Consider the following 25,448-nt stretch of genomic DNA (forward strand, 5'->3'; position numbering starts at 1 on the left):
TGATATTATGTAAAAACCACTTAAAAGAAAAGCAAAAATCTCAAAGGGGAGAAAGCAACAAAAACCATTTCTTGCTTATTGAATAGGTTAAATATTATCTGTACCTCACAAAAAATAGAGACTATAAACTATGGGAATCTGTAGAAGGACAAGTGATCACTTTCAGGTTCTTAGCAATTCAGTGAATGCAAAATGCTGCATCATAACGATACATCTGAAAGCTGGACTAAAATATTAAATTATCTGACATATGTATTCTTACAATGACCCCAAGATGTCAAGTTTTTACTGCAGCACCCTGAGTTCTCAGCAACAAAGGGATGAATTGGCCACAAATGTGGTTGGCTAATGAACATAACCCTATGGCTGCATTTGCCGTTATTTCAGCACTAATGTGGTCTAGTAACAGATGCAACTGTAATTTGTGACTCATTTGCTACCCCATTACTGCTTAATGAAATCTAACATATCACATTAACAATACGGATAAACACTCATTCTTGATATGTGGCATTTGGCTGTTTTCATTACCACTGTAATTAACACTTGAAATATTATTTCAATAAATATTTAAAGTACTTTAAAAACGGTCAGGGTAATCATGACACAAACAGAAAACATAAAGCTAATGTGTGAATTTCAAACTTAGAGTATCCTAGTCCCTGTAGTGTTGTCTATAGGACAATATCTACATGATGGGAATTGGTTTCAAGCACAATTTAGACCATAGTGTGCAAACCTAAAGTTCTCCTGAATTAGTTTGCACTCATTAAAAAGTTAAAATACCAAATAAATTTACTTTTAATGCAATGGTTGGGAAGTTAGGCACATGCTATAATGCAGTACATTAACATTCACTTGAGTTTTACTTTTTGATCAAAAGATGTACAGTGAAATCATTACATAAGATTACCTCTTAAACACTAATATAAACCATGTTTCATGTCAGGCAGTCAAAATTAAAGAGGTTTTACTTTTTACTTTTGTTAAGGAATAGAAAGAGCATATATGTAATAACATCACTACAGTACAGTTTTTTAAAAGATTAATTTTAAATTAGAATAACTACATATTACTTACATATTCTAACCTAGTAAAACAATACAGTAAGCTAATATCCTCACTATAACCAAGGAAATGCTTAAACCTTGAAATACCTTTAAAAAGAGGTTGACTTTAGTAACGACACCAGATAACCAATATCAGATTAATCACTGAGAGTTTATGTGCTCATTTTTTACAGATATTGACTTTTTCAGTGTTTACCTTGAACATGTGAAAGTAGTATGTACATGGTTAAATACCATCTGTACTGAAATGTTCAAAACATTTGTTCCTTTTGATAAAAATGCAAATCTGGAGAACTGTTGTATCAACATATAACAGCCAATGTCTGACACGGTGAATTATCACAGCTGGAATTAAATTGTCTCTGAACAGCTGCTGGCAGTAGAGCTTTCATCAATGTTTGATTCAAATGTAGGGGAAAAAAAATCCTACAGAATGAAACATCATGTTGTCCTTACAGATGGGGTTTGTGTTCATTATCACAAACAACGCAGCAGCCAGTGCCAAACAATATTCCCTTATCTAAGCTATCTTCTTGGTTAGAGAGATGATGGTCACTGTAAAAATGATTAATCCACAAATATGCTTAATTCTTGATTCCCCATTCATCCTAATCATTTCTCGGTGTTAATTCCTTTCATATCACTTGCTTCCCTGTACCAAGATCATTTATGAAGCCGTTACTATTTCCATCCTCTGGGGTCAAGTCAGTTCACTTTCCTATCTGAATATATTCAGAAGATGAAGACTTTTTATTATGTGAGCCTCAAGAGGAAATGTTCCAGTTGGACCCATTTCACAATTCTGTTTGTTCAGGTTTGAAGATCTTAAATCTCAAATGGTCTACCATTTTTAGGAAACTATTTTCTTGATCTAATTAAGGTCAAGCTTTTTCTGGAAGGCAGGTCAGGGAGACCAGACAATGTTCCTAAGTCAATAATAGGAAATATAGTAAAACAGTAGCAACGAGAGAATGTTTGCAACATGAGCAGCCTCAGACAAACCCAGAGGCAACATGGTGCCACACTTAGGTTCTGTCACTCTATTTTCCCAGCTACAGCCCTGTCTCAGAGCATTCCCATTCATCTATCCATTCGTTCTGTAAATTTTTATTGAGCACCTACTACTGCCAGACACTGTGCTAGATTCAGGGATCTAACAACAGTTAAAAGATTAATTTCACATCATCCTACCAAATGCCCAAGGAGCTGTAATACGTTTTTGACACATCATTTCCCAAACTACGGCAATTTAATGAAATTATCCCTAGATACATATAAAGTTAAAATATTTTCTATTAATTTGCTTCTTAGCCTGGTTTCCAAAATAAGTACTTCTCTGCTTAGATACCACTATAGTTAGGGTGCATGTGCATGCATGTGCATGTGTGTGTGTGTGCGTGTGTGTTTAACATAGTTTCTTATATATTTATTTTTGTTTTCATATATATTGCTTCCCTCAAGGGATTCATGTTAAGTTACAAATGGTGGCTACAGCCTATGAACAAGTGTGAAATTCTTGTCAGGTTATTTTCTTTTCCAATAGGCTTTTCTCATTTCTTCTCCAAAGTCATTACCTTGTACCACATAAAAGAGAGATAAATTTGGTACTTTGCTTTTCCCTTCAAGCCCATTAAATTATCTAAGAAACACAGAAAACATAAAGAGATACTGTGAGACACACACCTACCTCACTGGCAGCAAAGAAAGCATTGTTTGCCTCGGCCATGTTCATGTAGTTATTATTATTTCCAAACTGAAAGAAAATAGATTGTTTTATGTTACTGTAGGGATAATAACGAATTCTGTTTTGCAAATAAGAAGAGGACCAAGAGATGAAGGGGGAAATAAAAAGAATTAAGATGTGTTGTGTTCACATACCAAGTCCCCATGATGAATGTTATTATTATGTACTGCCAACATATACTAATGAAAATGAAAGTTAAAAATAATTAAAAATCTGGTTGTTTACTTTATGTTTGAAAGAATGCCAGTGTTATGAGATTAAAGGGGATTTTCTTCCGATCAAATTCAAAATATGAAAGGTTTCAAGACATGACACTATTATTGCCAGCTAGTTCACTCTGAAAATAAAGCCTGGAGTTAAACTAACTCAATAATTGTAGAAAACAGTTTTGTTTCTCATCAAGACTAATAGCACAGTGAGAGAATTATAAACGTGGAGCTGGCTGTGCACTAATATGCCTTGTTTATTGAACTGGCATTTGTCAAAGGTTAGAAGAAAAAGAGTTTCCAAGAAAATCACCTTGACACATTTTGAAGCATGTTGGGATTTTATACCTTACTTTTCAAGAACAGATGTCACAGGTGTGGGTAGGTTAAAATGTGAATTAAAGGGAATAAAATTCAATTCCCAGGACTCAAATTCTATTTTCTAGTGAACAAGGTGTGGTATGAATATAAATAAATAAGACTAAAGAATATTTTTTAAATCTCCAAACAGAGCTTAAAGAAGCCTATCTCTACCCATCAGAACTGCTGAAAACAGTGATATTTAATCTCTCAATATACCATTAAACGCAAAGAGGTTTAAAAAATAAGCGGGATCCTATGAACACAGCAATTTTTACTTCATTCCCTAACACAATGGCCCATTCATATCATCACAAATAAGACTGTATCAGCATTTCAGACTTAAGCTCTTTACTTCTAGGGACCTGTTATCAAAATGTAAAACTTGGATTTTGGCAGAAATGTATTTTCAGGTCCAAATGGTATAAGTAGGCACATTTTGTTGCTTTAAACATTCTGTTATCAGTCTGGCAATATGGAAAGGCTCTGTGGGCATAATTATCTAGAGCTGTATTATTTTTATGATTTTTTAAATTGGTAAAAGGATATCCTTTTTGTAAAGCATACTACTTCCTGCCTTTAAGGCATCAAATAAAACAGGTTTGGTCTCATTATTCTCGAATATAAATAAAAGTAGCAATTATTTAAATTAAATGGATAATTTTCTCAAGAGATAGGGGTGTGGATGGATGGATGGAAGGATGGATGGGTGGATGGACGGATGGAGAAACGGGTACATAGGCAGATACACGGATAGATAGAATATATTGAATACAGATATAGATACAAAGATCTATATGTGTGGGGAAGACCCACATAATCCTCCCCTCAAACGACTGACAGACACATTATTTCGGGGGTAGGTGCTCTCAGCTGGACTCAGAGCCTGCAGGAAGTGGGATTGACATGCTACACTTTATCATGTCAGGGATCCAAGAACTAAGTAGGATTTATAGGGAAGACTCTAATGGTTCCAGAGTGCGGTTATGGTCTATAGCAGTCAAATCTCACCACGTAAAATGACACCTTAAACACACACAATGAGCCATCAGAAAGGCTCTCCTTGACCACTCAGATTCATTTAGGTAAATATCTTTATAAGATGCGCATGTTAGCCCTTAAGGCCTGAGGTAGCAAACCATGTGCACAGGTGCACCCACGCACACATACACATACAACACTCACATTTTCCCCATTTGTCTACAACGTTAAATACACGCAAGGAAAAAACCCACAGATTTCTACCATGTGGTTTTTGCTGAATTAACGATGCTAGAATTCAAATCTCAAAACGGCCTGGACTCAAACGGGTTTCTTGTGTATATATGAGAATTTGTGTACCGAATGCGCCAATCCGGGCCCTTCAAACTGCGTGACAGCCTGTATCACAACTTTAACGTTATTTAAATGTAGGTTTTGTTGCGGAATTAGAAATCCATTTAAGGCAAACAGCTCATTATCAGAGAGTATTTTTTTTAAGATTAAACTCACTTATTATCTAATAGCACCTAAAACAACAAAGAAAAATAAAATGGCTATTAAACTAACGGCCTAAACAATTCAAAAAACAAATTAAGCTTAGAGTGAAATAAGAACTGGGTTAGAAATCCTCTTCTGAACAGTTAGTATGCGAATGTAATTACTGAAGAAACTACAGCTAATCAGCTGTGAATTGTATCCATTAATTAGTATTTGCCCTGGAGAAATGAGAAAAATCAGTAACAACGCTGGCACCGCAGTGCGCTGATGAGCCACGCGCGGGCCGCGCTGCGTTTAGTCAAGCAGGTGGCTTCAGTGGTCCACGTAATTTGAAAAGCTCTCACCTGAAGTACTGAGCTGGAATTACAAAGCACTCCTTGCATATCTCTTGTATCTGCATAAGGCCTTAATTAATGGCTTTTAATTTGGAAACACTTGGCAATCAGGTGGGAACAGTTATAAATCATTTCAAATAGAAGTAATGGGTTCTATTCCATTTGGGGTAATATACCTCCTGTACAAAGCAGCTTTAAATATTGACTTGTTGCAGGCAAAACGGTCTCTCTCCTGCACAGGTGGCCAGAACCCCGGTTCAAAGAGGAGAGGGTGGCCAGTTAAAACATGGACTCTGGTGATATTTGACTTTCATATAAGGAACAATAAAAAGGAAAAGAGTACATCAAATGTACTATTTGGGACATATTTACACTAAAAATAGTATTCTTTATCTGTGATCTAAATGTAAATGCATGTTGTATATCATTTTCATATGCTAACTCTGGCCATTTCACTATGGTGGTTAAACTAATCATAGGAAAGGGGTGACATTTTCCGTCTGACTACCCTGTCTCATAATGCTAGCTTCATTTTGTGTATTTTATTTTAAAATATGACCTATGAATCTTGTTTTCCTTGATTGGTGTTAAGGACAGATCAGGTTGTGAGAGAAAAAGTACTCCTTTGGGGAAGATCGCTAATATAATGACCTCAGGACAATTAACTTTAAGTGAATTGTGTACAATTAAATTTACTTTATGTTCTAGAAGACAGTGACATCTGTAAACACGTTATGTGACAAAACCCCTCGAGGTGCACAGGGAAAGGGCCTTAACAGTGCTCACTACTGTCACCCCCCAGAACTAACAGTGCCTGGCATATTAGAAATACTCCGAGATTTGTTAAAAGGAGTGAGCAAAGAGGCTGGTCACTTTGAACTCGAGTGCCTTATTATAAGGGCACTGCTAACTGGGGCCATCTATCACATCACTTTTTAATAGCTCACAATAATGATGATAATAAGGATGAATATTTAGCCCAGGGAATCCTTCTAATATATTTTTTCATTTAATTTTCCAAAGTGGGACTAATTATAATCTAGTTTCCCAATAACCAGCAAGATAAATAGAATTATTATCCCTACTTGATGGATCAGTAGACTGAGGCTTGCCAGCGAGGGCAGATTCACATGCGGATGTCTGATGCCCCTCCTGCCTCATGCTCTGTATCCCTTACACTCCAGATCCTACTACTTGCCTCAGTGGTCAATTCAATTTGAAAACTTGATTGTCATCTATTTTGCTCAAAGCTGGAATTTCCCAGAGCGTATTTGAAGGGTCCCAAGTCTAACATAATGTTCCTCTAAAAAGGATTCCATATTCCAGTAAGGTTGGGAAGGACTTCTTGATGAATTGCAATAGCCCCTAGGAAGTGAAGGGCTCTGAGAAGTCTTACAGTGCAACCATTCAGCAAATATTCACATGTGGACTACACTGAAGGTGCTGCGCTAGGCATTCAAGACCAAATGGCAAAAACACTCACAATGTTTGTTATAAGCAAATTAAAACAAAGGGAAAACCCCCAACACTGTAGTTAATTTCCTTTTGCTTTTCCCATCGTAACCACACACTCTGGGAAACCTTCTTTCCAACCCTTTATTGACAATATTCTTTTATTCTCCCTGAATCCTCCCAATAAAAGCTAATATTCTAATTAACTAAAAATTTCTAAATTCTCCATCCCATCTCACTCTAACTGGACCTACTGCAAAATTTTCAAGGTGATAATCCCGCACTGATGTACCTTCTGAGATCCCCATCTCAGTCATCTAGGAAACTTTTATATGGTTTTACGAGTCAAGCCAAAATATTCCAAATAAGGTACAGGACCACTGGGTGATGCAGTTAATTACTCTGAAGGGCATATAAAAGCATGAAAGAGCTGGACAGAGTGTTGCACACCTGTAATCCTAGCATTTGGGAGGGAAAGGCAGGAGGATCATCCAAGTGCAAGGCCATAGCGGGCTACACAGTGAGTTCAAGGTTAGCCTGAACTACATAGTGAGACCCTGTCTCAAAAAATGAAAAACCATTTGAGAAATTGGACCATTCCAACTGTTCTAATGCACATATATATGAAGAAATGGTCACTGTAAAGCAAGGGCATTTGCCATTCAGTGGTCATAGGTCCTCTTCCACTTTGACAGGCTCTAATAGATGTGCTCCTCAAAGATACAGTCCCCAAAGATATCATTATAAACCAGAACTAAATTACTTCGTATGTTGAACTTCTGTCCTAATAATTTTATGAAAGAACATCTTCATTACACTTGGAGGTAGATTTGCTTTTGCTGCTTGAAGAGTAATTACAGCTTCAGCAAACACAATTTATGAAGGACATCAATTAAAAAGGAGCCTTGCAGGATTTTTTGAAATGTATTAGAGACCATCATGTACGTGGCCTGTCTGACTGTGTGAAGTGCCAAAGTAAATTAATGCACATTGCTAAGTCTCGCTCCACCAGCAAAAAGGCTTGGGAGAAAGTAGAACAGCAGAGACAAAAACCCATCTGTAATCACAGGACAAATATTTCAGCCTGGTGATTCCACACAATGTCATTTTCACTGAAATTATTTTGACACCCATGTTAAGAGTTGTGTAGACTTCTAATAAAGCAGCATTAATGACAGTGTCTCAAACAGGGTCTCAGACGGTCTCTAAATGGCACATATTTAATCCTGAAAAAAGGTGATCCTTTGAATTCTCTTTCTTTTTTCCCATTAGATTTGTTAGCAGACACCATCCAATTGGATGCCTCACTATGGATATCTGTCAAGCTGCTTACACAAACAAACTGGGCCATTATGGATCAAGTGTGCCAGGCACAGCCAGTGAAGGAGAAGGCAGCCCTGCAAGTTCCCCCCTCTCAGAGGCTCTGTCCATCCCCTGGACAGAGTTGGGGGGGCTTCCTCAACGTTTAACTATGTCCAGCAATGGTAATCCCTTTCAAGGCATGCAGCACAAAGGAGTGGACAGAAACCCCATGTGCCAAACGGTAATAATCCTGATGATCATCATGGGCAGATCTGGAGTACCACATTAGGGAACAAAGACAGTGAATACAGACCATCCACACCAAAGGCTATGGGGTCAATAACAGTCTAGAACTGAAAAACAATGGACTATGAGGTATAGTTATAGAAAATATCATAAATTCTATACAAGTACACATACAGATCTCTCCTGTGAGCATGCACACACACATGAATTTATAATGGTTTAACTTATGATTATCTGACTTTACAGAACAGTAGACTGGGCTATACTGTGAAGGTCTGTAGACATTTTCACTTAGGTTATTATCAGTTTACAACACTTTCAACATTGAAGAGGTTGATCAGGACATGATCCCATCCAATGTAAGTCAAGGAACATCTTCATAAGTAATATAAGTATATATTTCTGCTATTTACATAAACAATTACATCTACATATGCAAATAATTATACATATATGCATAATTACACACACACATATGTACATACACACCTTGCACAATGCCAAACCACCTAGGTGATTTTCTACTGAGGACTGGACTCACCATCTCGCTGCCTACAGCCCTGCCACTTGGATGTCAACAAGCACCTCAAACACACATCCAACACTGAATCCCTCACCTGTTCCCCCAAGCCTGCTCACCTCCAAGCCTTCCTCACCTCCTCTGGTGGGGACTAACTCACCAGTGACTCAAGCCAAGCCATTACTGAACCCACTATTCCTCTTCTCTCCCCCATCAAACTGGCAGAAGATTCTGTTGGATCCTTCTTGCAATCACACCCAAAGCAGACCACCTATCTCCACCACCACTGGATCCTCCCAAGCCCAAACCTTTCATTCCCTGCCTATGATACTTTATCCTGCTGGTCTCTATGCCGATGCTTCAGCATCTCAGACACACACCGACCTCAGGCTCTTTGCACAGGCTGCTTCTTCGGTCAGGATTGTTGTTCCTCTGAATGTCCCCATGGCCCTCTTTCCTTCCATGTGAGTCATTTCCCAAATGTCACCTGCTTGCTCTCTACCCTACCGAATTTCTCTACAGCCTCCTCTTTTACCTCCAGCACTTGCAATCCTTTTTCTGTTACTCTAGTTTTCCCATCAGCACTTTCAACATCACAATATATAATCACTTTCTCTTCTACTAGAATGTAAATTCAACAAAGATGGGAATGTTCTGTTTTTATGTGGTTGCCCCAGTAGCAAGGAGAGTGATTGGTGAACAGTAGACGTTCGAAAAATGTCTACTGAATAGGAGATCAAATGAATTCCTGAAAGGGAAGCAATGGTACGCAGAATTGCCTTCCAAGCCCATCAGGGGAGAGAATAAATTCTTGAAATTCAAGTGAGAACAAGAAAGTAAGGAGCCATTATCACTGTCACTCCCCAGTCCACATGCACGGGCAGAAGGTAGAAATAAGATTTATATAGAGATACTTAGCTAGAAAAATGCTTTATTCTAAAAAATGCACTATACATTTAGGGGAAATAACTCTTAATACTCTACAGCACAGTAAGATAACTATGGCTGACAACAATTAACCATGTCTTGAAATATACAGTAGAGAGCATTTTGAATATTCCCAACACAAAGAAAACTGTATGTCACGGGTTGACAGATATGCCAGTTACCACGATCTGATCATTACACAGTACCTACCTATACTGAAATGTCTCACTGAACCGCACAGATATATGCACAATTAAAAATGTTAAAAAAGTAAAGAAAGTGCACTAGCTGGATGTGGTAGTGCATGCCTATAATTCTAGCACTTGGGAGGCTGAGGTAGGAGGATCTCTGTGACACGTTCAAGGCGAGCCTGAGCTGCAAGACTCTGTCTCAAAAAAACAAAACAAAACAAACAAAAGTAACAATGCACTGTCTTTTGATAGAAAAGACACAGAGCCTAGATGGCTGGAGAGGGGGGGCAGTCAGAAAAGGGTGCCATGAACAACACAGAACCTGGCCTGAAGGCAAAACACTTGAGAGAAGAGACTACCAGTAGGCTATTGTCAAGGGGGCAAGGATTTAAGTATAAAGTTGGACAGCTCACTTTTTTTTCTAATTGAAACTATTCTAACAAAACACTACACAGTCTAAATCAGTGTTCCTGCATGTGTTATGCCAAGGACCGCAGAATAACCAGATGCCTGTTAAAAATACAAATTACCTGCTCCCCACCCTGGATTTACTCTATCAGAACCTCAAGGCAGTGGGACTCTAATGTCTGTATTTTTAAAAGAGCATTCGAGAACTCCATGGCACACTAACATTTGAGAACTCTAGTACCCTCTTGGTTCCTGTTTGACTAATGAGGTAGAAATTTCTTTTTTAAAACAAACTTTTCTAAACAATGAAGGGTGATCTCACAGAAATAATGCTGATACAACGCAAGCTGTTTTGTTTATAGCAATGAAAGCTCAGCTCAGGTATCTGCCATCTCTCCTCTCGCATTCCTGGCTCACAGAGAAATGCTATCATTTGTGAGGTGACCGCTCGCTTCTCTCTCCCTCACCCTCGTCACTGGGAGGAAAGCCAGGAGCATCGCATGCTGGATCGGGCAGAGAACTGGAGTTCCACTGTTGGACTTTTCAACAAGTTCTGTGGACCCACAAAACTAACAGCATCGCCTAAACATATGGCCTTGGCTCAAACACAGGGCCCTTTAGATTTTCATGATCCGAACACATTTGAGTCTGTGAATCGCATAACCATCTGGATGAGTTAAAAGTGGCAAGAAAAAAATCCTCTCCAACTACAGTACACTTGTTTAATAGCAAAAAAACAAATATAAGTAGAGAAGAGGACAGGAAGTTTCCAGAATTGAGGTTTTGTGGTAGTGTTTTGTTTTGTTTTGTTTTTTTCAGCATAAAATAGAGTAATCTTTGGGACTGGCCAAGTGGTGACAGAACAGGAATAGGAGGATGACTAGTTTTCCTTAAAGACATGCAAAAAAAAAAAAAAAGCCAGCAGTAACACATATGTTGTGTGAGCACAGCTTATGCATAATTATATCTGTTCTCCCCTACTTCCTCCCCAAAGCTTTCCAATATTCACCTGAGTACCTAGTAGATGACCATTGATTGGATATACTTGAAGAATATACCCACTTATCTATAGATGTAGAGAACAGGCTATGACTGCTGCTTGTAACACATAACAGTTTGGCAGGGGTGATGCGACAAAAAAAAAAAATGTATCCATGTTAAGGACCAAGTTCTAGGCAAACAATGCCAGAGACCTCAAGGTGCACAGGATCTGTTGAAGAACCAGGCAGAAAATGTTTCAGGCACATACACAGAGAAAACAAGCTGGAGAGTTGGTAGGTAACCAGCCTCTGCCCCAGGCCTAGAGGGCCAACTTTAATGTTTTGGTTTTTGGGGGGTACTGCTAATCAAACTCAGGACCTCGCACTTGCCAGGCAGGTGTTGTGCTGCTGAGCTATAGCTCCGGCCCCCAACCTTAATATTTTGAGATGCGTTCAGTAGGAAGATCAACAAACAGTTTTGTTGAAGGAATACAAAAGCCATACCTGAGCACAACCATGGTCTCAGGTGACAAGATTAATACTGAGAAAGACCAGGAGCAAGAAGGCCAGTGAAGAATGAGACGGCAAGGTTCTAGATCTGGCAGAGACATGAGTAGGAAGAAGGAAATACAGAGCCCACAACCATGGGTCAGACTAACTGGCTCTGAATTCCAATCCTACCAACCAAGTCACGGACTGCCTGCAATTCACCCAATTTGTCTTTAGGATAACCTCAAAATCCCAGCTGGGCTACCTGACAGCTGTGTGATTGTACACAAGTTAAGTAGCCTCTGAGTGCTTCAGCCTCCCCGCCTGTGAGACAGGAAAGAATACAGCATTTGCCTCACATGAGGCTCTGAGGATTAAATGGGCTTGCGCAGAAAAAGTCACCTTTTCTATCCTTGCTAATAGCCAAGGTGGGATTTCAATAAGCCTCGCAGAAACTGAACCAGAGCAAGCATATCTGTTCTATAAATGTCTATGGCTTGTGTGACATGGCAGAAAAGTTTTATTACTTAAAGAACCCCAAAGGCTTCCCCCTGATATTTAGAGAAAAATACAAACTCTTTTTCATGGGTGACAAGTGCCTAATTCATCGGGCAGCCGCCGCTCCTCCAACTCCCTCAGAGCGCCGCTCTTACCCCAAGCCCCCTTGGGCCCGGCTGCCCCTCAGTCCCTCTGAGCCACTGCGCCGCTTGCTCTCCTTGCCCGGACTACTCTCCCTGCAATCCCTACTTTACATAGGTAGAAACCTCTGTGTCCACTCCCCATGGAGGCCTCTCCAAACAGCTAAACGACCTGCCCACCGCATCCTCCGTCTCTTCCCATAGCCAGCCTTTTAAGTCATGAGAGATTCCAAGTCACCGACCGCAGCCTGACTTCATTGTATGCCCCCCTTGCTTGCTGTCTCTTCTGCCACTAGAACGGACAGCCCATGAGGGTGAGGGGTTCCCTGGGTCCAGTGCTCTTTCCTCTGGCCTTCAGGTGACGTCTGGAGCCCAGTAAGTTCTCACGATGCATTCGCTGAACGCATGAGCGACTGAAGGAGTCGGGGAGATCACGTGCAGGCCCCAGCTCTCTCACTGGCAGGGGGTGTCACCAGGCAAGTTAACCGTGCTCCCTCTTTAGGCTTCTGTTTCCTCATTTCTAAAGAAGAAAGGACAGCAGTTTGCAGGACTGGGCTGTGTAAGAAGAAATGACACAACACAAACCTTCAGCAAAGGATCTTGAACAGAAGAAACAGTTGATAAACATCAAAAAGTTGAGAGTGAGGGGTCTGGGCAGGTAGAAATTCAATAATCTGGCAAAAATAAGTGGGTCACTGAATATTTCAAGAAATGTTTATTAGGAGCCCAGTATGTGAAAGAAACAATGGTAGATACTGAACTTAAAAATGTGAAAAAGAAGATCAAATTTCTATCCCAGAAGAGCTCTAATGGAAAAAGCAGATAAAACTCCACATGCCAAATGCTACAGGAGAGATATGAACCAAGTGCTCTCCCTGAAAAGTCAGCAGAAGGTTCAAAATACTGTAAGAGGAGTCACTTGAGTGAGGTTTTGAAGGATATATAGGAGTTCACTAAAAAAGCACTCTACTAGAAAAAACTACTTGGGCAAGAGCCGAATAACATAAAAATAGGCCAAACAGACCAAGAAATGGGGATGCACATGCTTTTAGCAGAGAACAGGCACCTGTAGTTTGGTAAGGCTTAGCTTGAACACACTTAGGGAAAAAAGGGGGCTTGCACATGCTTAGAGGTGGGAGAAAGGCTGCACATAAAGAATGAAGATCAGCCCACCAAGCAGAAGATCACATTCAGAGTATAATTTCTAGAAGGTAAGCATAAATATTCCACATACCTTATACAGTACCTGGCAAACTAGCGAGCACCTCTTATACAATGAATACAGTTTACAAAAGAAATGTGCTTGCTGTCTTCCGGTTTCTGTGAGAATCACTGAAATAACAGCTAAAACCACTGGGCTGGATGGCAAAGGGTGGTACTTTTTTCGATGGTGCTAGAAAGAACCAGAAAGACCTCCTCTCCTTGGCTGCTGGTCGCAGAAATTTCCATGTAAGCATCAGCAGCACATCTCTTGGACTTGGGCTGCGACCTATGATAAATGTTCCCATTGCTGGCAGGAATAACAATTTAGGTCTCATCTGCCATGGTCACTTTAGTATGAATAGTACATAGTAAACAGTACCACTGATCCACGCACACACCCTGGCATCATCTTTGAAGATGCTCAGAAAACAGCTCCTTGCAAAACCTTCCATGGCAATATCATCACCATCCCTGGACCAACTGGATTCCTCCAAGCTCCCAGGCAACCTGTGCATCACTCTACACTGTGTCAAAATGATGTAACTCAGGGTCTTTCTCCCTGCTAGACTCCTGAGGGCAGATGGTGCACCTGTACGTAAGCCCTCAGCTGGTAACGCAAAGGGCTTACAATCAACACAAGGGTACTTGCACTTGGTGGCTTCAGTGTAATGTTGTGTTAGGAAGCCATTTCTTTTTCTGGTTACTAAGCTATTTATTATTTTCATGCTTCATAAAATGATGACTATGTCCACATCAAAGTCAGGTGAACCTTTGCTATCATGATTTGCCAAAAAGGACCGCCAAAGCTTCAAAAGAAACTAGAAATGAAAAGTTATATGAGATAAAATCTCAGTTATTTTCCTTGTACTGCCATATTTTGTAGTTCTCACCACAATCAAATGGCTAAGGACCTTTGAGACTATCTGCTAAAAACAAACTAAGGTCTCTAGTGACATGACATGTTTATACTGAATACCCTTAGTAAGTCTCCTAGGCATTACTTCTTGTATCATATGAAATGTCAAATATGAAAAAGAAACAACAAATTAAGTAAAATGTTCCTCAGTTTTAAAATAAAAAGCTTTTTAACTAATTATAAAATTTCTTTAGTTCAGATACCAAACTCCACTAACAAATGGTAAAAACATATGTTCTCTAATTTCAGTCAAACTCTTTAATTACACCTTAGTATGAATCCCATCAAAACATCAGTGACTTTCCATATCGTCTTCCATTCTCTGATCTCTGAAGAACAAGACTTAATGTTCTCAAGCCATAATCATGCTCAAGTGCCTAAAACAAACAATGCTAACATATTCGCAGATAAAACTAGATATGCAGACATACATCACTGATTCTGAATTTCTCAACCAGGACCAATTGTGTTCCCCAGGGCAAGGTTAGTAAGGTCTGCAGAGATTTTTCTATTGTCACAATGAGGGTGTATTTCTGGTGTTCGATAGATAAAGGCCATTCCCATTACTAAAAGTTCCACAGTGTATAATGCAGTCCCCCATAACAAAGAATTATCCGGTCCAAAACTTCAATATATACCAAAAACCCTAACGTAGATCAATCCATACATTAAGCATAAGTAAAAGATTAAATTTAAAGTATAGTAAAATAAATATTACACAACTAATGCTTCTGTATTATCTAAACAGAAACAGTGTTCTTTCCTCATGTAAAATACTGACTGGATATATCCACTTGTAGGGTTACTGACTGCAGCCAAGGTTTATCTGAAATGTTCCAAATATGTACAGTGTATCAACAAGTTGGATGTCAGCTCGGAAGCTTTTCACATATAAAAATACCCAGGTGCTTTCTTTTTCCTGCTGAAAATAATTCAAGAAATAGTTTAACATGTTCTTTTCAGGTTAACATTTTCAAAAAGTCAATAAGCCTATAAATTTTTTCCTGAAGTATTATGAGTACCTCAATGTTTATTTTCTAGTCTCAACCATATTTGATAAATCAAAGACCTGAAGCTTACTTAACTCAAAAATGATCAATGGTAAGTTCATAAGCATATAAAATATAGAATGAGATGCAATCATTTAAACCAAACAGGATTACATATGAGATCTATTAATTCCCATCTATCATTTTTTAAAGCAAGTCTTCGATGCTTGATAAGAAATTATGAGTCTAGGAAGGTATAAGGTGCTGGTCCAGCTACAGACACACTAAGGCTATAATGTTCATAGAAAGCTTTTGCTCAAACCGCAAGAGTACCTTGATTGCAACATTTTTCTGTGATTTTATGATTACCTGAATTCTGTAGGGACTTTTTCCCAGATGGATGATTGTGTAGCTTTCATTAGTTCTCTATATTTTATTAACGATGTATGTTTATCTAAAATCTTTTCCTCAAGCTCACGTGAAGCTTTACGTCCACTTCTGATGAGGCCTTCAGAGAAGGGGGGGAGAAATCACGTTCTTCTCAACCCACTATTCCAAAATTGTAACTTAAGATTTTATATCTCATATTTATTTTAAAAAGAGGATTTTTCTCTATATCTATAGTTTAATTAGTTTGAATATAAGGCTAATGATTTCTTAAACATAACTATAAAATAAAATCCCTTCAAAAGAGGGCCCACTGGCTTTCATCTGGAATACAAACCCTTGAATTCAGGCAAGATGTCAATGTTAATCTGATGCAAAGCTCAAATTTATTTTAGCATTTTACACAAATAACCATGAATTTAAGGATTCCTAAATAAGGGAGCCATTTTATTCTTGAGATTCCAGCAGTTATATACTTACTAATACACTCAAGATTACCTTAACATTTCCTTACATGAATTTAAAAAGATGTGATTATACAGCAATTTCTAAGCAGCTCTTCTTAAATATCGAATTTTACTCACTTCAGCAAAAACCAAATTCTATTCCAGAAGAGTGACTCAACTGTATTCAAGCAAATTATAGCAAGCTGTCAATGCCAAAGTGACCAAAAAAAGAGTAAAACAGATGCAAAAATCTTAAATCACAAAGAGAGATCAGTGAGGCTACAGTTCAGCTCAAGAGACTAGCGATACCATCTAAAAATTTATTAACTCTCTTTATACGCCACAGTTAAAATCGAACATATTTGGAGAGGAAATTCTTGCTTAGAAACTTTTTAAAAAGGCAAACTACTTGGCTCTAAAATAAAATGTTAGCACCTTATTTATAGCGACTCTTATACAAAGTGCACATATAACCTATACTGACTCCATTTATTCCTAACAAGAATTCTTTTTCTCATTGCTACTTGCAGAAGAATATATATGGCACATAGGAAAAATTACTGCACATTTCACAGTGCCTGTTATTAACTGAGGGGAGAAAAGTAGAATCCATCTATAAAGCTGATCTATAAATTTCTTTGGCCATAATAAAAATAAGTTAGAGGCATGATTTTTTTAAGAACTGCAGCTGCCTTCATATCAAGATTAATATTGAAAATAAACCCCATATAATAGGGCCCCTGGGATTAGTAACAGATTCCATGAGGGTTGTCCATCTGGCACGGGGCACAAGCTGCTCTTTTCCCTACTGTACTGAATACTCCATATCAAAATATGCCCTCGTTGACAAACCACGCCTTTGAAAATGATGCATTATCACCCATGCTGTCTTGCTTTATGTCTTAATGATTTTAATGAGACCATAAAGAGGTGAGGCTGAACTAGCTTAATGCATAACTGGAGAAAAAATAACTACCACCAAACAGGTGTCTATAAAAGGCAAGCTCTCAACATTAAAGACCAGAATTGTCCAGAGGAAAATGAACCCCCTAGAGACAACAGGACAGATGTTACACCATAGTCAAAGTTTTTGCCCCTTGTTGACTGGCAGAGAGAAACAGAGGGGTGAGGTTACCTCAGTCCAGCACTATACAATTAAAATCTTCCCTCATGTGCCTCTGGAAAGCAAGAGTGAAAATGAAACCCTCTTACGCCTATCCATCATCCACTGTTGAGCGAAATGTGAAAGCTGCTTCCCCCACTAGACAGAGCAGGCAGTTTTAAAAAAATGTATAAGAACAGTAACTTCACCAAAAGACAAGATTTCATTCCGAGTAGAAGAACATGAAGCTAATGCGTTATGGGGTCATCTGGAACACTATACAGTGTTGCTTTGTGACAAACGCTGCTTGAGGAGCTGCCACATCGGCCTTGAGAAATCTGACGGAGGGTTCAGATAATAACATGGGGCTTTAAGAAGCACCGGCAGTTACAGAAAACATATTTTTGACATGAAACAAAATGTAATATATTTTAAGTGGGGCCTAAAGTTTATCAACCCATGTAGACTCCAGCACTATAGAGAAATTGAAACAAACTCTTTTCAAGAAATTTATTGCATCAAAGATAAACATTCTAAAAAAAAAAAAGTGTATGTCTCCAATTTGTCAATTCTATTTTAAATGATTCCAAAGTGGTTTGAATGACAAAGGAAGTGGGAAGGTATAAGAGAAAACCATGATTCAGAATCATGTATAATAATATTATTTTTTTCTCCTTTTGGTTTTCTATGTTCTTTTAAAATTAGCACCTACTAGTTCTGTCATCAGAAAAACACACATGTACATTACAATGGCATAAAATAAGTAAATAAAGACAAATCCTGAAAATAACAAAGAAATACTCCAATCTTACTGTCCCTTCATTTACTGATTGACAACACATATATTCTGGTTAATACCTAAAGGCCAGGAAATTTGCTAAAACAGTGAGAATAGAACATGAGCCCCAAAAGATGGTTCCTGAATTCACAGAGCACCCAGTCCAGCAAGGAAATAAGAGAATAACTAGACAATTATATGTAAGAATGAGTAAATGTGAAACTTCACCCATGAAGAATAGAAAGTAGAGGGCTGGGGATATAGCTCAGTGGTATAAGCGCCTGCCTGGCAAGCACAAGATCTTGAGTTCAATTCCCAGTACCCAACAAAAAACAAAATAAAACAAACAAACAAAAAAAGAATAGGAGGTAGAGAATGAATCAGAGTAGATGCCCAAAGACCAGTGAGGAACACAGTATAACAGACAGAGGAAAGATGACGGTAGCCTAAGCTCAGATGGCCGTGACACAGAAGGGAGTAGAGACAGCAAGAGCTGGAAAGTGGTCAGATCCCGAGGATTATCTTAGGTGTGTTTCCCCTGAACCTTATGAGATTTTGAGAGGGATGACAGAAAGGGACTACCCAGGAAGATGTCTCGATTCTGGATGCCATAATTTCTTGTGTGGCAGCACCATCCACTGAAAAGTGGAAAGTCAAACAGAATCACCTTTGGGGGCAGGCTGAGTCATACGTCCATTTGAAACATCCTGGGACTGAGGTGCTATAGTTCATGGGCAAGGTCTGGAATAGAGATTCTTTTGCATGAGGCTTTTTGCAAGCCTCACGGGAACAGGTGTTCAATAATGCAGTGAATGTAAATGGGATTAGGAATCGAGAACCCTCAGAAGAAGCCTTGGGCAGAACTTTGGAAATCCTAATATTCCATGATCGGTATGTTGAATCAACAGAGGAACCTGGGAAAGAGCAACCAGAGATGTAAGAGGGAAGAGTGGTGCTCCTGATGCCAAGAGAAGACACCAGCAAGGAGAGGGCTGATCGAGATCAGTAAATGCTGCAGAAGCTTTTAAGTGTGACAAGGCTGGAATACACCTGTTGGGTTGAATGACACCACAAACTCTTCGCATATATCAAAAGCACAGAGCAGAAATACAAGGGAGGGTTTGTAACCACGGCGCTCAAGTAGTTGTGAAAGCAGAACAGATCTACATGCAACACAACCACGATGTAAAAAGGAACACAAATATACAGCTCAGGGTTCCAAGACAGAATAGAACTGGATGAGCAAGAGGAGCTTTTGTGTCTAAGGAAAAGTTCTGTATATAAAGAAAATGTGGTGAACATCCATCTTATGACCTCGATTTGTTATCAGGAAAAAAATAATAAGCACTATGTCCTTATTATCTGAATTGTCCAACAGCAGATAAACACAGTCCAAAAGTGTCAGTAAAGGGAAATCCCTTAGAACAAATGAGCAATATTGATTTTCTTACAAGAAGGCAGAAGATGCATCTTTTGGGGGTTGGGAGAAGGCCGTGTTCACCAATGAGAGGTGACAACAGTTGTAAGGCCTAGAAACGGTTGGTTTCTGGGAGTGGTACACACAGTAAGGCTCCATCCTGACTCCTCTACCCCACATCCTACTCTATCACCAAGAGGTCAAATGTCCAGTGTAGCTGAGTCATAGATGACCAAAAACCAAAACCAAATAGATAAAAAAAAAAAAAAAAAAAGTTCCCTTCATCCTGAGTGTTGGCAAAGAGGAAGAAAGTGAGCTTTCCCAGTATCTTTTCACTATGAAGAAACGCATATATCATTAAAAAAAGGCATGAGTTTACCTCAAGAGTTGATAAATTCTAAAACAAGAGTAGGTCAAAATTAAATACACAAGGGTTGAACAGAAAACATTTCCCAACCCTAATTTTGTAGATGCATATCCTTAAAGCATAAGAAACTGTCAAGATGTGTTGATAAGAAAATGGCGTCCACAGAAAGAAACATGATGAAAGGATCGCTTCCGTCTCTGAGGCAATAAATTTGTCACCCTGAAACTACCATTGCCCCATATCGCCTCACTAGTGCTTTCAAAACAAGAGAATTAGACTGAATTTTCTAGTTAAACAGTAATGTATTAAATACTAATTGGAAATTGGAGGATATTGCTAATAAAATTTGAAGCCATTTCTCACACAGCAATTTGGTTTTGAAAACTGTTGATGCTGGAGCGCTTCTTCACGGACAGCTTTGTCTATGGAGCAATATGAATTCCTTCAAGGCTGCGATGTGAGGAATCAAAGATTGCATGACTAGTAGGGAAAGGACAGCCTTCCACCTAGACTCTGCGTTGTAGATGAAATAAAATTTGCCAATGCCAAATCTTATCCCCTTCTATCTGATGTCCTTCAGCTGCATTAAAGGATACAAAAAGTAAACTTCTAAGTGCATAAACTTGAAAACGAGAAACAGTGCTTTCTGCGTATGGGTCTATGTGCGTATGTGCCCTGACATTTATAGTCTCTCTTGAACACGTGCCCCATTTCCCCAGCAGGCATCTCCTCCATCTGAAATGCTGTTGCTCCTTTCTCTGTCCCCAAACAACTCTGTTCACAGCCTCCTGTTGAAATTCCACATGATCATCACGAACCAGTACAAGCCACCTCCTCTACTGCAGACTGTCTGTCCCCTTTACCTTCAAGGCTCCTCCTTTCCATCTCTTTTCTGACATTTGGCCTCGTTGCCAATAGGCAACTCTTTCTTTGCTCTAGCCTGCCTACTACTCCTGCTACCTCAGCAGCTGCCTGAGGGCAAGAAACATGTTGGCCCTGTGATTCTGCTGCATGATGAATCTCACACAAAGCTTTATCCATAGAAGGGTCACATTAAGTATTTGGATTTCATTTTTCATTCTTGTGTTAACTTCCTCCCTTTTTTAGTGCAAGAGGAAGTACAAACTGTAGAAAACTGAAACCAAGGTCATATAAACTAAAGCATAACAAAGAAATGAGATTTAAAGTTTGATATGATATTATTTTGGTTCCAGGAAGTAGTAGATAGAAAAATTGCAAACCGGTAGTAATTGACTCATTTATTATACAAATGTGTGTGGAGTACTCATTATGGAATAGACACACACACACACACACACACACAATTAATCAGCCTTGAAGACATCAGCACCAAAAATATGTGTATCTCCCAATAGGCATATTATTAAGCTTCTGATCTCAGTACAGCCTCTCCAAGCACTCAGCAATCCCCTGTAACCCTTCCTGGTTCTATTCCCCCCCACAAGCTTTGAGGAACCTTAACCCCGCCCCCTTTCTATTTGTCTCAATCCTTGCCGGATCCTCCAGGGAAAGATTCTATTCCTCGCCAAGAAAATTTAGGCTATCAGGCAAGGAGTTCTTCAACTGCCACCCCAAACCAGCATTTTCAGCGGCCCTTTCCTTCATTCACCACGGGACACGTTCTCCCACCTGCACTCTAATCCCACCACCAACAAGACTCAGCTCTATCAGTTTACCTCTCATTCTATTCTTTAGCTTTTCCCACTCTGATATTTCCTCCTTCATCTCATCAAAATCCCACTCATCCTTGAGCAAAAATCACTGTGCTCCTCTAAAATTAATTTCTCAACTTCCCCTCCTGGCCACACTAACCAGTTTTCATCTCCACATCAGGATCACTCCTTCCTTCCTTAAGCCTCTTCCAGGGTCTCCCCCTGGTTAATGAGGTGCTATCATTAAGTCATGTGAACTCCTCATTACCAAGCCCCATGGCCAGTTCACTGTTTGTGTCTCTGTCTCAGCCAATCACTCTTCCTCCTCTAACACCTTCACCTGCTTCCTTTTGGAAACTATTTTCATTTGGAAATAGTCACTCTAAGCCAATGTTCTTATCTCCCTGGAGGTTTCTCAGTTTCTTCTTAACACATGCTCTGATAATTCATCGCCTCCCAAGGCATCCACCACGGCCACCACTCTCCAATCAAAATCACTTTCAGAATGCTAGGTTGCAAATTTCCAACTTCCTCTGAGTATTGCCATATATATCTCACCAACCACTTAAATTCATTAGATCCAACGCAAAGCTTATCTTGACCAATTTCAGACACAGTTCCTTAAGCAGCCTATTACTTTTTATTGAATTTCCCATTGCAAACCACATTTGACTCTCTCTTCCTCCTTTCCTCCCTCCCTTTTGTTCTCTTCTCTCCCTCTCTTCCCCTCTTCTCTATTGCTCTATTGGGTACTGAACCCCAGGCCTTACCTTCTCACTGAGCTATAACCCCAGCCCTTATTTGGAGACACAGTCTTACTAAATTGCAATCACAGGCTAGACTCAAACCTTCAATCCTTCTGCCTCAGCCTCTTGGGCAGCTGGGATCACAGGTATGCACCATCACACCTAAATTGAAATATAGCAAGTTAAAGTAGTGTTCTTTGGGTAGATGTTTAATAACCATTTGCTAAGGAAGACAGCTCTGTTTCATAATTTTTTATCATAATAGCAATTTTCACATTGTGGCCACAAGCTATTGAGGTATGTCACTATATAGAAAGCTAAAAAGGGATATGTTATGTACATGTACCAATTCCCCACAACGAATATTAGCATTATGTGCTGTAAACATGTACTGTATTAATAAAATTCTTTTTTAAAAGAAAAAGAATAGCTTTGCAGTCTGCTATGGCATGGCTGCAGCATAATTTATTTAGTGGTTAGTCAGGTTAGGCTTCCAAGTGGAAATCTGATCATGCATGTCCCTGTCAAGCTTAAAATTCTTCAGTAGTAACCCATAGCCAGTCCTCACTGGAGGAAAAGCATATTCATAGACGACATCACCTTATCCACGCAGCCTCTGTTTCACTCTCCGTGGCCAACTACAGCATCTCCACCCGCATCTCCCTCCCTTCCTGCTTGTGCCTTTCTGAGGCTCTGATCTCCTTCCTCACCCCACACCTTGCTATTGCAGTGTACAGGTTCTTCCACATTCAACTATGACTGGGTTCTTTATCTTTCTTAGTTAGGCTGACAGCACACACCACCCCCTACTATACATATATCATCAGTGAAAGACTCAGCATCCTCTCAAATTTTGTTCCAAAGGTAAGAACAGTGTTTTTCTGCATGTTTTTTTGCACCAGATTACATTTACTGAGTGCAAAGGATGTGCCTGTATGTTTACCTTGTTTAATTTTCAGAATTGTGGTTTTATATTGTAATTTATCTGGGTATCTGGGTAATTATTTGATTAATGTGCCCTACCCATTAACTGTAAAAGTTACAAGCAATTGCACCCCTTTTTGCTTACTGTTTTTTTTTGTTTTGGTTTGGTTTTTTTAGTTCTCACTAGTGGATACAATGTAGGGAACACCACAGTTGTTAAATAAACCTTTTCTGCCTAATGAAGAACTGACCCTGTGAGGTCATTAACAGAGTTACGTCCATCTTTGCAGAGGGGAAAATGGAGTCCAAGCACTTTGACTGGCATTTCACAAAAATGAGAAGATGACACATGGGTCTGTTTCACGGTCCCATTATGATTTTCCCGAGGGCTTCTAGCCTCTCATGAAAGAAGGAACCCATGGCCACATGCCAAGCTGCGTTCAGGGCTACACACCACGCAACCAGGAGAAACAGAAAGCAATTGGCTTTTAAAGGACTCTGATCCAAAAGGCTGACTTTGAAACATGACTCCCTCAGTTGTTCTTGGCTTAATAAATAAATTGGATCACTCAGAATGAGTGTGTACGATGAATTTTTATATCAAATTACTTTGTGGTATTTGGAAACTTTAATGACACTATATTATCAGTCACTTTTAAAACTACAAATATATCCCTCATTATTTTCTTTCACATAGAGTGGTCATGAGAAACTGAATTTTCATATAGTATCTGGGACCTAAGACAGACAGCCAATCAAAAGGAAGTCACTCTACACCTTCCACAGAGTCAGGGCTCCAAACATTACCAAGTGTTACAGGATAAGACAAGAAAAGCAAAAGGCCACGTGTTGCTTCTGGTTTGCAGGATGATAAAAAGCATTTTCAGTTTTTTTCCTCAACAGAAGACTCTTTTGCAGCTTCCAATTTTGTTTCCATGAGAGGCACAAAATAGATCAGACAATCCAAATGAAAGAGAAAAAACAAAAAAATTCACCCCAGCTTGTGTTCTGAGCACCGTCACATCAAAAGAATTCTTCTGAAGGCAAAATAGGCGAGTTTCCCCGCTTTATATTCACAAGTGAAACAAACATGTACTTTGTACTCTCACCGAACACAGAAAGAGTGGATAGGGCTAAGTTTCCCACCACGTAATCTACAATCACACAGGTGATGACTCCAGTCCTGAGAAAGGAAGAGTTCTCTGGAACCAGTGGCTTAGATGGGGACAAAGGGACAGGGTCTCAGGAACAGTATTTCAGATAACTTGTGCAGAATAAAGTGCAAGTGATGTAACATTTAGAAACATTTAAGCTTGGATTCACATACACACACACACATGCCCACACTCACACATGTACACTCATACACACACATACACATGGGCCCTCTTCCCTTAGAAACCAGCTCCTTAGTAAAATCAGAGCTACAATTCTTTTTCAAGTTCAGGATATCCATAAACTGGACCATAAAACAAAAATAGTAATGGTGAGTTTCCAGGAAAGGTTAAAAAATAAGTGGATAAATAAACTACAGGATGATGAAAAGCAATAAAGCACATTTTATACCACATATCAACCGAAGAGAATTACCTCCTGGAAAGCATAAGACAGACAATTGGTTATAAATATCTGACAAGCCTAAATATCCATTTGTCCATCCTAACCCCCTTTCTCTCACAAGAAAGTTTCCTCAGTGTCATTATTTTCATTCCACTCTACCTAAAAATCTTCCTAAAAACAGCCTTATATCTATGGTCATAGCACCCTGAATGTACCTGATCTCGTCTAAAAGCTGCCCTTTTTAGAACACACCTCATTCAAAGGGCCCTTGCTTCCACCTCTTGAAACCCTGCTTTTCCTATAAGATCTCCAGCTTTTTCTGGAAGAGAGGTGGTAGTTATTTCCCAAACCCTGATCTCCTTAAGCACATAATTACCCAGACAGGGCTTCAGTCACCGCCACACTCCTCACATTCAATGTCAATATGCAAGACACTTCTTCACTGTTTATAATTCTCCCTGTGGGCACAAGCTCTTTAAACATTTATCTTCACCAATATTGAAAGGCTTGAATTTTATATCTTAGGAGAACAGATATTTTCTGAGTGATAATCCAAAAACTCCCCTATCACCCTTTCGTCCAAAACTGTAAGA

At 39.3% G+C, this 25,448-nt stretch overlaps 1 protein-coding gene across 2 annotated transcripts in view; it reads right to left on the reverse strand.

Annotated features, from left to right (window-relative positions):
- Tox3 (TOX high mobility group box family member 3) overlaps positions 1–25,448 on the reverse strand; it is a gene marked incomplete at its 5' end in the record, with an annotated part of 97,655 nt that overhangs the window by 25,591 nt on the left and 46,616 nt on the right. For both annotated transcript variants that reach the window (XM_005388285.2, XM_005388284.2), the window contains 1 exon segment: positions 2,758–2,823. In XM_005388285.2, coding sequence (XP_005388342.1) covers positions 2,758–2,823 — 66 coding nt within the window.

This window comes from Chinchilla lanigera, unplaced genomic scaffold, assembly GCF_000276665.1.
Source record: "Chinchilla lanigera isolate Chin_1 unplaced genomic scaffold, ChiLan1.0 scaffold00032, whole genome shotgun sequence".
NCBI classification, from domain to species: domain Eukaryota; kingdom Metazoa; phylum Chordata; class Mammalia; order Rodentia; family Chinchillidae; genus Chinchilla; species Chinchilla lanigera.